Below are 16,719 nucleotides of genomic sequence, written 5' to 3'. Positions count from 1 at the left end.
TTAAATTTTTTGAATAAGCATGGCAAATTTAAAAAAACTTAGTAACTCTTATTATGAAATGTTCTGCAAAAAAGCGCTTAAGTGCTATTTGACACAAGTGCCGCTTATAAATTTTATGAAAGTTGATATTTTACAACAATTTCAGGTTTTATACGTTTTTTAAAACAAAAAAAATGTATATTTAAATCAAATAAGACAAACCAGCGTTTTTAAACGAAAACTGAACCACATTACCCATAATGCAACAGGAGCGCTTTCATCGTTTTTTGGCAATGACGCTATATATACGTCATTGGTTTTTTGTAGCTCTCGCGGGCTTTGTTTTGATATGGCGGCAGGCTTCGAAACTTCTGCCTGTTATGTTTGTATTCTACACACTTTCCCTCCAGGAAGACTGATTTTCTCCGGTTTTACGGGTAAATGCCGTGTGTTTTGACATGTTTATTAAAACGGATAACTTATTGTGCCATTACTACTGTGTAACACTTGGTAAATAACTTTTTGCGTGTCAAGTAAAACTGCTAACAACAGGCGAGTGTCAACAGCCTTTTAAATGAAACGACGTTTGGTTGAAACGCACTTAGAACATTAGCTAAACTGTGAGATACATGTTGTACACTCACTATCAAATTATTCAGCTCTTTGCTTTTCATATTCAGTTATGTTAAGTTTGCTGTTACCAACCAAACATTTAAAACTCACTCCGCGGCTGTCGTGTGGCAGCCGGCTGAAGGTAGACATAATTAAAAATGGCTAATTGAATGTTTAGCGTCTTCTATATATAGTTTTCTTGGAATCCAGAGCGTGTTGTTCGGTGTTTATTTAAGACGTGATTAACCCTGAAACCTGTCACCTTTGTCGTTCAAATCCCGGATTAGCAAACCCTGCTTGAAACAACCGCCGTCATCATGTCATCCCCAGCCGGGCTTCATTATTCCCAGGCAGACTTCTTAGCCCGGTGGATGCCAAGTAGCACCAGAGCCGGGGTGATCCTCAACCCCTCCCCAGACTTGGGTGTTCCCTTGCGGCACGTCTCTGCCGCGGGATCCCCTCCCCTGAAGCCAGACGACTCGTTCGCCTCAGACTTTGCCCCCTTGCCTGCCTCTGCAGATAGCAGCTGCCTCGACGTGGATGGGCTTGCACAGTCGCTTGGAGAGGAAAGGGCTGTAGGTGACAGGCCGGTGAACGGTCTAGTCTCTGTCCCGACGACAAATGCAAACGGACAGCTGGACAGTTTGGATGAGATAACACGGAAATCTCAGGATCTGCCTCTTAGAATGAAGCTAGAACAGGTAAGGGCAATGCTGCATGTTGCAACCTGGCGTCTCCTTTAATGCTGATTCTGATGTAAAATATTAATTATCTGTCTCAGTAATGACATCAGCAATACTTTTAATAGTCTGCATCCTAAGGCACACTCTTGTTAAAATGAGCCCTACAAAGAATACTATTAATCAGGTTTCTCTAAGAACAATTTCTGAAATACTTGATCATGCCAGGTGAACCTGACAGCTCTTCCCATTAACATGTAATCTGATGGGACGGACGGACATCTGCTTAGCAAATTAACTGCTGATTTTCCACTGCTAAACAGATCCTTAAACTGTCCTTTAATTATACTGATTTATAGTGACAAGAATGAGGGTGAGTCACATCAAACCAAATGCAAATAATCATACAACAACATACTCATTATTCATTTTAGGACAGCAGCATATGCTCTGAAGAAAATGTACATTTCTGGCACCTTGCATGGTTGATGTTGATTACATCATCTTTTCCTGTTTACTTAATACCCTGCACCTCACATCACACGCACTCATTTGCCTTTCCCTGCTATTATTAGGGGTTTTCCCTCAAGCCTAATTGTCTTGGCAAAGACTGAAATAGTGACAGAAGTGTGTAGATGCAATTAGGCAAAGACTTTTAATATGTTGTTTAGGGATAGACCAATTATTAGCCTTGCTGTCATGGCTGATATTTGGCATTTTTCTGTTTGTCAGTATTTTAGTTGGCTGATTGTTGATAAAATAAATGTGCTACTTCAGGTCTAATGTTGCCTTCACTCTGGCTGTAGTCACTCTGTGGTCTGAGAAATGTCTCTGCAATAATTGTGGGGGGGGAAACATGCTAGTCGATCCCTAATGTTAATTATCTACTACTAACTGTAGACACTGATGTCATACAAGTATACAGGTTGTTTTTAAAGCGTATGCCTAAGATGCATTTAAAGCAACTGAAGAAAACATTGTGGGAGTTTAGCTAAGTGATTAATTTACAATATACTGTTGTGTGCGTTTGTGTGCAGTTGAGGAAGTGGCAGCAGCATATGCAGGAGCAGCTAAAAGCTCATCAGTTGGAGGAGCTGCTTCATCTTCAGGAGGAGCAGCAGAGGCTACTGGGAATTATGAATGGATCCCAGCACTGCACGGGAGGTTAGATGAATAAAGAATAGACCAAAGTAGCTGATCATTTGTTTTAGTTTAGATAGTTTCAAAGTGATTTGCTTGTATTTGCCCTACTTCATGTGACAGTAATGTTTCTTACAGAATATGCAGAGAGCTCGGGGGCGTCAGGAGCAGAATGGGGAGAGGAAACTCTCCACAGGGCTTCTCATAACAGAGAGATTTTAAACAGCTCTGGTATGGACCACCGTGGAGTCTCATGGGGCTTCCAACCAGAACAACAGCCTGGAGATGAACAGGAGCAGCTACTTAATAAACATCACGATTACGTAGAGGTTGAAGATGAAGAAGAAGGTGAGAAATACATTTTTAGGCTTGAAGTGACAAATTTGAACTGTACCTTTTGTATTCATTACACAGCATCAGCAAACAGATACTTGTACTTTCAGCACACTGTTGATGTAGTTTTGGTGATAAATCACCTCTATGTAAAGTTCTCACACTTGGTTTCCTACAGATGTGTGGAACTCCAGAGAAGATGATCAGAAGCAGAGTGTTGATAACAGCCATTTTCCTGGGAATGATGGTGTGTTAATGCAACATAATGGTGAAGTCTTCCTTGACAGGTACATGAAGATATTTAACCAAGTTGGACAGTAGAGACGCATCAGTGTGGCTTTATTGTATGAAAACAGTGTCTGTTTGCATCTGTTTACCTTATGTGTGTTTGTTGCTCCTCTCCAGACCTATCAGACCAGGTATTGGGGGACAGAAGCAGACATTTGAGGAGTTGTTGGAGGAGCAGCTGAGGCTGGAGGAGCAGAGGCTGAAATCTGTCCAGCAGCAAAAGGTCAGAGGATAAATCAAAGGTCTTCTCATAAATGGTCAAAATCATCTATCAATGCTTAAACACACAAGAAAATGTTCTCAAAAGCTAAATAATTTTGTAAGCAAAACCCTTGAGATTGTGTAATTATAAAGCAATTTGATTATTAAGCACATTGGGTGAGAATCCAGACTGACTGTGTTGTTGTCATATTGAACTGTGATGTTGTTTTGTCATATTATAAACACAATACAATGCCAAGTCTTTTTTTAATTCAACAAAAATTCAGATGCACTTTTCATTCACATTGTGTTTTCTCACTTTAACAGAGCCACGATGAAGCTGCGCAGGCTCCTCCCAAGAGAGCCTTTCTGAAGCGAGGCGAGGGGCTTTCTCGTTTCACCAGCAATCACAAGGCTTCGTTACATAAAACGGAGATGAAAAATGATCCCAAACCACAACCCCGAGCCAAATTGATTTCCCGCAGTAACTCTGAACCTGCATCTATCCAGAAAAGTAGTGCAAACGGTATCCCGCGGCTTCCTGTCCAGCGAAAAACTGCTACGCTCAACAAGGAAAACAGACTAAGGGGACTTGGTTCGCCACCTCAGGATATCAGAGCAGAGAGTAAAGCAGCACGAACAAAGGTTCTGGGGAGTCATCAAAGACAAAACACAGAAGGAACGGAGTCTATCCAGACCGTCCCAGATATCAGACAACCCAAACAACATCTATTGGTGCAAGGAAAGGAGCAGAATAACAAAGTGGGTCTTTCTGTTCAGACCACAAGGAACTTTTTCCACAACGTGCAGCCAAACCCTGTAACCAAACAACTGGGCACATTAGAAGGTCCAGTAAAGGTTGAAGCTGATGCCACTAAAGAGAAAAGTTGCAGTTCAAAAGTGGAAATGACAGAAGGAAGAGCGGGAACTGAAGCAGGAGATGGAGCTCCACAGGATTCTTTTGAGCTATCTTTCCAGGAGAAGCTCCGTCACTGGGAATGTGACCAACAGCTGGAAAACATGGAGCTGGGAGAGTTTGAGCTGCTGGAACAAGCTGCTGAAGAGCTGTCGTTCTCATCCAACTCCTCGTTTGTCACGAAGGTGCTTCATTCTACTCTCAAGTGATTGTTGTGTTTTAAGTCAGGGAAATATTACAGATGTATAGATTATTGGAGAATTCTTACAATTTTGAAAATTCCAAATTAGGGCTGCACTATATATCATTTCAGCATACACACTGTGATGTGCACATGGCAGAAAGTGCAATGTGTAAGACAAAATAAGTCATGCGCATCCTGCTACAAGATTTTTGCAGGTTTTATACACAAAGAAGCTGTAAACAGTTCTCATTTTCTGTGACTACTCTTCAAGAGAAGTCTGTCTGGTAGAATTTACTCTAATATGAAGGTTCTTAGATTCATTTTTTTCCCCCAAACTTTATTTTCAAGATAGAGAGTTTGTTGACATGCAGGCCCAACTTGTGCACAGTAAAATGAGTGAACACATGAGAAAATTAAAAATGCAACGCCAGTGTAAGAAAATATTTTGCTTATTGAAATTATTATATTGACATAAAACAGATGCTCTGTCGGCAGTGTTTTGCCAGTACTCTAATTAGTTTGACGTTTACATCGACACTGCAGCTCAAGCACAATGTCAGATCTGAATGCTGACCAAAGGAAAAAAAAATATTGTGGATACTTTTGTCTTACACCATACAAGGAAGGCTCCAAATGTATGTCTTTCAGCTTTTTTAAAATTGTTTTTTATTGTCAATGCACTCCGCTCCAAAATCTCTGCATTTTAGAATTATTTGTTCTTGACGAGTTATTCAGTCATCAGCTGCAAATTCTTGTTTGTTCTTATTGCAATATGTATTGCATGAAAACAAAACAGAAATATTTTTCTTTTTTAATCTGACACTTTCTTGTTGCGTGGTGTTTTGATACCTTTCTTAAGTTTAAAAGTTTCTCTACCATTCCCATTTATGTTACTAGTGTGCAGTACTCTTTAAAAGTGGACAAAATCTACGTTGATGATGCATTATTGAATGTATATAAATGGATATGCTGCTCGTCTTGGGAGGGTGATGCCATCTTTCAGCTTATTGTTTGGGTTGTTTTAATTCAGTCTGTTTTTAAAGACCTGTAGGAAAATTTGTTGTTGGATACTTACTTCCCCAAAGTGACCAAACATCGACTAGTGCAGTTAAGATGCCATAATGGGTTGTCCTTGCAGCCTAGAAATTAAGACGCTATCTACCGTAGGAAACTTTGTTATATGTTATTCCTTTGCTCTCTTCCCCCCTCAGCTTGTGTCATCTCTTTACTGTGTGTTATGCAGGTTTAAAAAATACCCCTGTAAAAAAGGAAAAAGGAAACAAAATGTAATAAACTATCAAATGTGCTTTTGTTAACACAGCATGTACCTCATGTGCTTAATGAATGTAAACAACAACCAAACTTAATAGTACTGTCACTTGGAAAATAATGACTGCAGACAGTACAGATTTGATAGTTCAGAGAAAGCTGCAAAAATTAACGGAATCTGTAGTTACTTATCTGAATGTGTCATTTTTCTAAAGTATCGTCCTATCATAGTAGATCTGCTAAACATAAATGATCTCAAAGACTTTGATCTGTACTTACAGGTTCTTCAGATGGACCAGCAGCACCGGCAGCTGCAGGCAGCCAGGGGGCGCCACCAACGACGGCTTTCCTCCACCCCCATTAAGTCCCCTCCTAGAGATGCACTTCGCTGGTGCAGCAGTGTCGGATCTAGTAAAAACAGCTCTGCGATCTCTGAGGGATTCGTGGAGAAGATAAGAGATGATGCACTGAAGAACAAAGTGAGCACTGAGGGCAAGGAGGAACAGGACAGTGAGAGAGAAGACAAACATGAGATCTCTGACCCGTCATCCTGCAGTGGCTCTGAATTTGGAGACCAGGCAGTCGTGGTCAAAAGCACCTGTTGCTTCCCCGCACCATCCAACCCGCCATATGACAAACGATCTTATCAAGATGAGGACAGTTTCAGGGATTCAGCTTCAGATGGGGCACAAGAAGAGGATCAGCAGAGTGACATGAGCAATGATGACTCCACTCTGATTGAGGACAAAGACAACCAGCCAAGGAGAGTTGTGTTTGATGACGACGACACGTGGAATGACTTGGAGGAGGATGCCATCGGTACAGCCAACGAGAGTAGAGAAGACAGTCCAGTTCCCAAGCCGACAGCCAGTAGAATTTCACCACCGGAGAAAACTCTGTTGAGGAAGGTAGCAGTGAGCAAAGTCGTGGAGCTGGAGAAAAGTGCAGTGAACCTGGAGCCTGATCCTCCTCCTGCCTCCCAGCTCATGACGAAGTTGTTCCCATCACTGAAACCAAAAACTCAGAATACACCTGGTCCTCCTCCGTCTGCTGCTTCTGAGCCCAGAAAGCCAGAGGAGGAATCAGGTAGGATAAATGCTTGCTGTTATTCTTCTGGTTATTCGTCAACTCTGCCCTGTCACCTTCTACTTTTTCTTTTTTCTGTCTTCTGTATTTTAAGCCTTTTCGTTACATTTGTAAAATCTATAAGGATCATGTTTCTGTGATTAAATCAATCTTCTCTGGTCATGCAATCACTCCTGTTTTGAGCACAGATGCATATAAGGATGATATATTCGACAAGTTTTTAGTATTATTTTTCAGTTTTGTTTGTGTGTTCTTATCCCCAGTCCAACAGGTCCAGTCCAGACAGCTCCGGGAGAGACTGGTGGAGCTGGAGATTGAGATCGAGAGATTTAAGAAGGAGAACGCTGCACTCATTAAACTCCGGCAGGAGAATGAGAAGAAACAGGAGAATCTGAGGTGATGTGTTTGTCTGTGCTTGAACATTTCAGTAGTAGAGTGTGTGAAAAGTTCCTTAAAATAATCAATTTCAGAATTAAATGCACTGATCCAGTGAGGCTCTTGTTCTACAGCACACTCACTAAACCAGACGGTCACAAAACTTACCACAAAATCCTTATTGTATGTAAAAGACTTTGCTTGATGGGCCACTAGTCACTTGCACTTTGGAAGTAATCTGTTCAAATTTACACTCTTTTCTCTAATTTCTTTTACTGGGCCTTTTTAGAGGTAATGTTAAAGATTTATGTCGAATTTGTTGTATGTTTTGCAGGAAGGAGTGTTTGGAGTTTGAACAGACAAAAGCCGAGGAGCTGTCAAAGTTTGAGGAATACAAGAAGGAGGAGAACAAGAAGTTGCAAAAGGAACGCAAACTGTTTGAGAAGCACGCGTTAGCCGCCAGAGCCATGCCTGACAAGAAGGAACGAGAGGAGATCCAGGTGACGCAAAACTTGAAACTTATCAGTATTGTTAATAAGCTGATGTTTGTGGACATTACAGATTCATTCCTTAGAGCATGATGTCAGTTATGCAGCATACATATCGGCTAGTTGTGTAAATAATTGTTATAACCGTTAATGTTAACAGCATTTTTCTGCTGCGCACAAGGAGCCAAATAATTCGTTATTTCAAGTTTAAAATGAGTCGTGCAAATGAATTGTCTACGCAAATATCATGGAGACATTTCGCCAAAGTTAAGTTCATATTAACATTATAGCATAAAACATCATTTTAACGTTGTTTTGCTGCAATAGTTTACACTAAATATTTTCGGCTAACAGTGAGAGTTCCTTCTTAGAGTAAAGTTTTACATCAGAGTTCTTGAGTTTATAGAAGTAGAGAAAACTTTAAATGTCCACATCTAATTATATGTTGTGCTTCAAAAATAAAACGCCTTAAAAAATAGTAGCAATAATAATTTGTGACTGAGTGAAATTTTAAAATAGTCCCTTTCAACTTCACACCAGGTGCTGAAGCAGCAGCTGAGCTCGCTGCAGGAGGAGTTGAGGCGAAGGGAGAGTCGGTGGACGTCGACACACAGCCGACTGCGACAACAGATCGACTCCCTCAGCCAGGAGAACAGTTCTCTACGGGACGAGGTACCCGACCAGACTCCCCACCCTTCTAGTTATAAAATTAAGTTTGTAGAAGATAGGAAAAAAAACCCACACACATTAATGTCAAGATAGTTGCATTGTGATCAGATGTCAACCAACTGTAAATACAATCTGGAAAGTGTGAACATTTTTCTTAAAAAAAAATAGTTAGCAAACCATAATTCTTCTGTTAGCATAAGCTAACACAACACAGGCACAATTGAGGTAACAAAAACATTTTCTAGCACCAGGTGTAAATGCAAAGGAGCAGATGTCACTGACCACATAACATTATAAGAATGTGGCCTTAGTGTCTTACTAGCAAAAAAGAGTTATGTTTTGTGTGTATTGTTTGTAAATGTTTGAAGCATATTTGCGCTTTTAATTTAAGATCCGTGTGTTGGAAAAGCTGCGCCTCACCACCTTTAAGAAAAACCCTGTCACTGCACCCAAGGACACAGAAACAAAAGAGGGTCCCAAAATATCTGAGAACAGCACGTCATCTGGGTCCAAAGGAGTCACATTTGCTGTAAGCATCTTTTTATTTATTATTGGTTGTATTCACGTTGTCAGCATTAGTCTGCATATAGCTTGGTCACACCTTTTAAATGTGTGATCACAATACTAAGTCTTGAATTAAATACCTAAAATAAGTCACAGTTAATCATGTAAAACTCCCATTAACCATTAGCTTTTGATTGTAATTAGCTTTGACAGTCCTCAGATGTTTCACTGACTGTTGGATTTTCCCGTTTTTCTTTTCATCTTCGGCGTGACATTTAAACCACGGTTTGCTTTCAGAGTCCTCTTGACTCCAGAGGAAGTAGCAGCATCAACCCTCCACAGAGCAGCACTGCAGCAGCCTTGAGAAGGAACTCCAGGGAGGGCAGTCAGGGCGCTGCAGGTACATTTACATGCAAGTTTCCATTCAGAAGGACATTTGTACTATTTAGACATTTTTATGACCCGAGTTTGAGATAGGGATGACCCGATCAAATTTTGTGCTCCTGATCCAGTCCGTGTCATTTCATTTTTAATATGTGCCGATGCAGAGTCCTGATCCAATACAATTTTCCCAGATATCTTAGATTAGCATTAGTAGTGCCTGGTTGTGCCACCAGGGGGAGGCGCTTACTGTTTAATACTGTAGCAACCAGGCGAGACAGGTAGTTCTATGATGGCAAGCAGAGAGCGTTGTGGGAGTTCAGCAAGTAAAGGGCTACCATGACCAATTCTGTGATGCTTGATGATGTTGGGCCAGGACATTTATATAAAACAAGAATAGCATTTTTGAATCAAAGTAGCAAAAGTCGTGGTATATGGCCTTGACTCTACAGCAAGTAGCATAGAGTCAAATATTTTCATTTCAAGTTGATGTCATACCAGAAAAGAAAGAAATAAGAGTAATTAGACTTGGATTTGCCAGATTGACTGCAAGGTAATTATGTGTAAAGAGCTAATAGTTAGGTTGTCAACATGTTCCCACTTGTTGAGAGAGAAAAAAAACTAACTGCAGGTTTAAATTTGTTTGACAAACAAGTCAGAAAAATAGTTGGTTTTGCAGTGTTTGTAGAAAGTAATCCTTAGGTTTAGTCAGGGACAAGTTTGTTTTGTTTTTTAAGCTCCAGTAATCATTAAAAAATTGTTCCTCTGATGACTGGTTGTTTAATCAGGTGAACTACAAACCCAGAATAAGGAAAGTCTCATTCAAAATCCTGAACACTGCAGGCTGCAAAATCTACTGCGCTACATTCACTGCTTTAGTCTCTACAATCAGTTTAATCAGCCATCAGTATACAGGTGTTTGATGACTTAGCCAGTGTTGTAGTAGCTGAGAGCAGTCAGCATGTTGTTATATTTGGCCAACAGGGATGAAGAGCAGCCTGAGGAGGCCATCGGCTCCAAGCGCCTTCTCTTTCTCCTCATCCTCTTCATCCTCCTCGCTGCCTGGCAGGAGGACAGAGGACAGGTCAGCAGCTGCCGGCAAGAGCCAAGAAAAATCACCAAACCAGGAACACTTGAACAGCTGCTCTCCGGTAAGAATAAGCTGTTATCTTTTTCTTTATTTAACAAAACATACAATTTCTGCAGTTTTCTTTAAAATGAAGCAGCGAGTTCCCCGACAGATACCAAAAATGTATTAATGGTGTTGAAGCAGAAATGTAGGATGCATTTTAAAATCTTTCATATTTAATTTGTTGATTATACAGCACATTTAACATAATGAGAAAATAGAAACAAATGGGATGCATGTCCAGCAAAAGATTATTTAGTCTGTCGTCTTATTTAGACTGTTAACAGGGAGACCAGTTTCTGGGCGTTTTTTACTCCTTGTTACATTTTTACTCACTGTGAGTTCATTTTTCTGCAATATAAAGTCCAACAGCTCTATGGAAACAGTAGAACCATGACTAGAAGTAGAGAGAAATGTATTTTATGTAATATAGCAAATACATGTAGATTGGCTATTTGATTCAGCTCATTTACATTTTTACAACCTCTACTAACTGCTTTTACACTCGTCTGCACTTAAACCCTCAAAGATGTTTCACCATGCTGAATGTATCTTCTAACAGCTTGGTGACAACTCGCTTCTCTGAACAGTTTTTAAACCGTACTGTAGTTATTTTATTAACCTTTAAATGCACAAGTGACTGGACCCTACACCCTTCCATAAGTCAGTCAAAAATGATCCGTATAAGAATCGGTGTGTTTTTATGCCACTTTTGTCATTTTGGTTATGAATAATCATTTGAATTATTGTTTGTATGATATTTTGGTCCACACAAGAATGATGTCATGTTTGAAATGTGTTTATTTTTTAATTTATAACACATTTTGAACAATATGATAATTAAAAGAAGAATGTTACACAGAGGTGCAATAGAAGAATGTAAACCTCCATTTTGTTGACATTTTTCCACCCCTTTCATCCGCCTGTTGCTGCTCTCCGTCCCTCCAAGTTTGGGCACTGCATCACCTCTTGTATGACGTTACCATTGATGGAAAGCTTGGGGTAGACATACAAATATTACAGTTTCTTTAATAGTATAAAATGGAACTTAAAAATGTAAATGTTGTGATTTCAAAAGCATGTTCTTTGAAGAATAGCTGGAATATAAAATGATAAAAATAAGAGAAAGACCTCACCGGGTCATTTTTGACCCACTTATGCATCTAAGGGTTAATCCAGAATGTTTCATTTTCCTCTTAATCCCTGCAGTTCATCAGGAAGCTGCATTTTTACCACACGAGCAAGGACCGCAGAATTTTTAATTTTTTAAAATTTTTATTTTATTGTGCAAATATATTTTTGAATGAGACATGTAGAATAAGGTGTCATTGATGACAATTTCTACGCTTATTGTTTATTTCTGTCACACATGATTATTTGTAGGACTGCTGTAAAGTTGAAAATCCAACAGTTCTTTCTCTTTTGACAGTTTCAAGCTCTGGTAAATGGTGCATTTTTTTTAATGTTTTTTTAAAAAAAACTACACCCATATTTAATAATTCATCATGGTTTTCATGTAGAAAAGAGATTCTCCGCCAAAAGAAGCAGAGTGCAGTGAAGCCAAAGAGCCAGAATTATCCCAGGAGGTTATAAGACACTCTGATGGCAAGGTGAGAAAGTCTGTTCATCACTGATTGAACTGATTTTATGAATGAGAGGATGATATGAATCTTGTGATGTTTTCTCTGCCTTTAATGTTGTAGCAGGTTTGTGATGATGTTAAACAGTAAATACAGCACTGTAGAATTGGACCACTCTGGATAGTTTGACCTCATTTTAAGAAAATAATACTTATTGTGATACACTCGTTGTTACTAAGAGGGTGCTGATGGAGTTCTGGTTCTGATCCTTTCAGATAGAGAAGGTGCTGGTCAGCGGCGATCGACTTATCGTCTTCCCCAACGGGACGAGGAAGGAGGTATCAGCAGACGGACTGACGGTGAAGGTCACCTTCTTCAACGGAGACACAAAACAAATGACAGCCGACCAGAGAGTGGTGAGACTCTCTGATGCACTGATTTAATCTTCTGTTTCTCCTGCACTTTTACACAAATGTTGTTAAATGTAAACACAAATGTGCCTGTTGAGTGATTGATTATTATGAACAAGTTAACAGTTGTTGTCAAGAAGAGAACTGTCTAGTTTTATTAAAATAAAAATAATAGTTTTTGTCGAATGGCTGACTGTCATCAAATGAGACAAGACTCTGACTAGAATGTGTTTTATATTTTATAATGAGGCTGAATTTAGACCTCATGGATTTTTTTTTAGGTATTGCTAGTACTTTGTGAAGTCAGGAAGATATGAGCAGCTCAGTCTACATCATATTTCAGTCATCTTAAATTTACCTCAAAGGTGTGAAATGTGGAAATGATCGATTTCAGGACACAGTTCAAAACGTGTGCTGTGAAATTAGCTACACCTAAGAATAATAGCAAAGACGATATTTGTGTAGCACAGTCAAGTCAAAGGAAATGGTGATAAACATAGCACACTGTGATACACAATTCCACAATAAGACAAAATAGCTCTGATGCCATTATATTACATAAATCTAAAACTACATGCACACAAGCTTAAAAAATTAGCTTCAAGGTTTTTCTGAGGTGAACTATTTACTGTGATGCTTTGACCTCTCTGTAGCTGAGTGGTACTATGGGGAACATTAAGGGAACAGAAGACGCACATCTTACCAATATATTGGATAAATAGTCAGGTTAGTCCAGGAAAACTAAAAGCAAAGTGTTGAAATGAACTGGTGGCTTTGGTGTTGGTGAGAGCACCACCTTTCCCTGTTTTCTGCTGTTAACTCTGTGACTGCGGCTGTGTTTAGATCTACTACTACGCCGAGTCCCAGACCACACACACCACCTACCCAGACGGGATGGAGGTCCTGCACTTCTCCAACAACCAGACAGGTGAGAGCAGTTTATCAATTGGTGTTTTAAATGACTTTCATTGGCAGTAGCATTACTATGGCTCTATCTGAAGTTACACTCAGTAGTTTACAGTATGGTGAGAAGTTGGTTGAGATTTCAGACATTCATTTTTACAGGTGTAGAGCTGCATCTATAAAATGAAAAAAATTGCATTGTGAAAAGTTGTCTGTGCTTGGAGACTACATTTTTCCTTCTATTGTGGCAATTTTTGAGGGCACTATACAGTATGTGTAGTGTAGTGGATATCCTCTATTTAAGCACCAATACCACATTATAGAAATACAGTGTTAGAAATAAAAGTCAAGCAATCCAAGTTCTACTCAGGAAAAAGTACCCAATATCAGAAAAATACACAAAGTATCAAAAATAAAACGTGTTACAAAGGAACACAAAATACACTACCGTTCAAAAGTTTGGAGTCACTCAGACAATTTCATGTTTTCTATAAAAACTCACTTTTATTCATGTGCTAACATAATTACACAAAGGTTTGTTCTAATTATCAATTAGCCTTTTAACACCATTACTAACACAATGTAGCATTAGAACACAGGAGTGATTGCTGCTGGAAATGTTCCTCTGTACCCCTATGGAGATATTAAAAATCAGCCATTTCCAGCTTGAATATTCATTTACTGCATTAACAATGTCTACACTGTATTTCTTATTAATATAATGCTTTTCTTTCAAAAATGAGGACATTTCTAAGTGTCCCCAAACTTTTAAATGGTGGTATACATGTGAGAAGATTGTACCACTGAGATTTGCCTTGTTTTTACAAACTACATTCATTCTAAAAATACTTTGATCAGTTAGTTATTTAATTCACACCAAGTTAACAATATATGCTATCTCAGGGCATTTTGCACAGAAAGAAATGCACCAGTTGCATAGTTCAATCTTGTCAACTAATCATTACGTCCAAATGGATAATATGATCTGCAGTGTTTGCAGTTAGTAAACGTGTGACTAGTTGCTTTAAATGGCTGTTGAAAAGTCCAGTAAAGTAAGAGGTAAAATATCTCCCTCTACAAGTAGTGGCATGCTGCTTAATTCAGTCTTTTTATACATTTATCATAAAACTTAGTTTCCAACAACAGATTTTTGACACATCCTGGTTGTCTGGTGGTTTTTATTCTAACCCAGCTGGCAGGAAAATGGGAAAGAAAAACATTTCATGTGCATCTTATCTGCATTGTTGTCTTTCACTTGTCCTCCAGAAAAACATTTCCCAGACGGCCGAAAAGAAATCACCTTCCCAGACCAGACCGTGAAGAACCTGTTTCCCAACGGCAGGGAGGAGAGCGTGCTGACAGACGGGACCGTCATCGAGGTGAAACCGTAAGTACAAAACACAGCCCGACTCGACTCACTGCTCCTACTGGTGAACGTCTGCAGTGAAAACTAAACTATCAAACTGTTAAGAGAACAATTTCTGTCAAATTGAAGTGACTTTATTCATCTAATCTCTTCTAGTTGTATTTACTGGTTACTTTTGCTTTTAGGTTGTACATATATCGAAATAATAGCTCATATACACTACCATTCAAAAGTTTGGAATCACTTAGAAATGTCTGTTTTTTTAATGAAGGCAACATTAATCAGAAATACAGTCTAGACATTGTTAATGTGGTAAATGATTGTTCTAGCTGGAAACGGCTGATTTTTAATAGAATATCTCCATGGGGTACAGAGGAACATTTCCAGCAACCATCACTCCTGTGTTCTAATGCTACATTGTGTTAGTAATGGTGTTGAAAGGCTGATTGATGATTAGAAAACCTCTGTGCAATTATGTTAACGCATGTATAAAAGTGAATTTTCGTGGAAAACATGAAATTGTCTGGGTGGCCCCAAACTTTTTTCAAATTTCCTGTTTTAAAGAATTGTTATACTATCTTATTGTTATTACAGAGACTTGAGAACAGTCACTTTGCATTTTACTGGAGATAGTGTTGAACTTCGTATACGTTGCAGAAAAAACATTGTGTTCACAGGTCGAAACAGTAAATGTCTGCAGATTTAGATGAATTCTGTGAACATAATCTGTCTCCCTCAGTGACGGCACCAAAGAAATCCACTTCAACACAGGCCAGAAGGAGATCCACACGGCCGATTTCAAGAGACGGGAGTATCCGGACGGAACAGTGAAGACAGTCTACAGCGACGGCCGGCAAGAAACCCGCTACCCAACTGGACGAGTCAGGATCAAAGATAAAGATGGGAACGTCATCCTGGACAACGGGGCGTAGAAACACGGTGCATCAAAAAGACTTCAAAAGATTACTTCAGGTCCCTGGACACAAGTAAAGGCTCCAGGAGGTCAGAGAGGAGGCCAGAGGTTGAGCTGCTGGTCATTTTTTTCAAGGAGAATGACCCTTATTTAGGTGATAAGTTTGAAACTGGAGAGCATTTGAGGGGCTGTTTGGTTTGTTTACAGCCTTAATGCTAAGCAGCTGCTGGTTGGAGCTGAATATGTAGCACAAAAAACACAATAGTGGTGGCAGGAATATACATTATTTTCCAATATGTGAAATTGGTTCTGAAACACTTTAGCGCAGCTGGTTGAACATATCATTTGGAGCATTTTTTAATAACTTTTTTCTATTTGAAATTGTTTGGCAGATGATGGCAACATTACATGCATCAACGGTGTCCTTATTTCCTTACATTAACACGCATTAGCTTTACTTTATAGCTCCTAAGATGCTTTCACTACTTCTTTCTATATGTAGTGGTCCTTTTAGAAAGAAGCTCCCCTCTTTTTAAAACATTTATTCTAATTGTCTGACAAGCGTTGAAAGTGTTTCATTCCCCATAAAACACCTACAAAGTTGGTTTTTTAATATGTTTTGATTTCTGCATTATTTTCCTCCATGCTTATTTGTTTGGGGTTTTTTATTTTTGGGTTGTCACAAAGCACTGAAGTTAAGAAAAAAGCACATGCATGGAAGTAAACAATGCAGGTTTAACACATTCAAGGAAATCTTTTGTTGTTTTTTTTGCAGATGTTTTGTACAGAAGGAAAGCCATGCACTATATTTGGTGAGCCTCAAGGTTTCACACAATGTTCTCAACAGGAACTTTGCAAACAAATGTCTCAGGTACCTTTTAGCGTTGCACTGTTTCAAAAATTTGTCTTTAAAGTTATTTTTGCAGAGAAATCCTTCTCAAGTCTTAGAAGACGGTCTTTGTTCCAGGATATTTCTGGCTCATGATCCAAACTATCAAATTCCACTCAGTTATATACATCTAAATTTATTAACATTAAAATACTTTGACTCATCAGGCTTGAGGATAATGAAATGCTGAGCAGGAAAAATATCAGCTGTTGTTTGAAACTGCTTCATTGTGGTGTGTATGAAGTGTTCATCTGAAACATTTTCAATTTGTAAAAATGTTAAATACTATTTATTTTCTTAGTTGTATATGTTTTTGTAAAAAATAAATTTCATCTTTTTTAATATTAAGAATCGTGAATCTTTGTTGATAATTACTGAAGCGGTACAACCGTTCTTCTGTTCTGGAAGGGAAATTTTCAGACAA

The 16,719-nt window shown here is 39.0% G+C and overlaps 1 protein-coding gene across 1 annotated transcript; it reads left to right on the top strand.

The window, feature by feature from the left end:
- The first annotated feature begins 311 nt into the window (after positions 1-311).
- cenpj (centromere protein J) lies at positions 312-16,637 on the top strand. The gene is made up of 19 exons (XM_022218456.2): positions 312-416; positions 879-1,292; positions 2,309-2,435; positions 2,550-2,759; positions 2,923-3,031; positions 3,150-3,255; positions 3,561-4,334; positions 5,884-6,688; positions 6,952-7,084; positions 7,398-7,563; positions 8,092-8,223; positions 8,612-8,749; positions 9,022-9,124; positions 10,090-10,256; positions 11,755-11,844; positions 12,090-12,230; positions 13,068-13,152; positions 14,394-14,514; positions 15,233-16,637. The coding sequence occupies exons 2-19, from the start codon at positions 909-911 to the stop codon at positions 15,423-15,425; spliced, it is 3,984 nt and encodes a 1,327-aa protein (XP_022074148.2). The 5' UTR covers positions 312-416; positions 879-908; the 3' UTR covers positions 15,426-16,637.
- Positions 16,638-16,719: the final 82 nt, after the last annotated feature.

Source organism: Acanthochromis polyacanthus, chromosome 14 (assembly GCF_021347895.1).
Source record: "Acanthochromis polyacanthus isolate Apoly-LR-REF ecotype Palm Island chromosome 14, KAUST_Apoly_ChrSc, whole genome shotgun sequence".
NCBI lineage: Eukaryota > Metazoa > Chordata > Actinopteri > Pomacentridae > Acanthochromis > Acanthochromis polyacanthus.
This window is presented reverse-complemented; position numbering and strand designations above follow the sequence as displayed.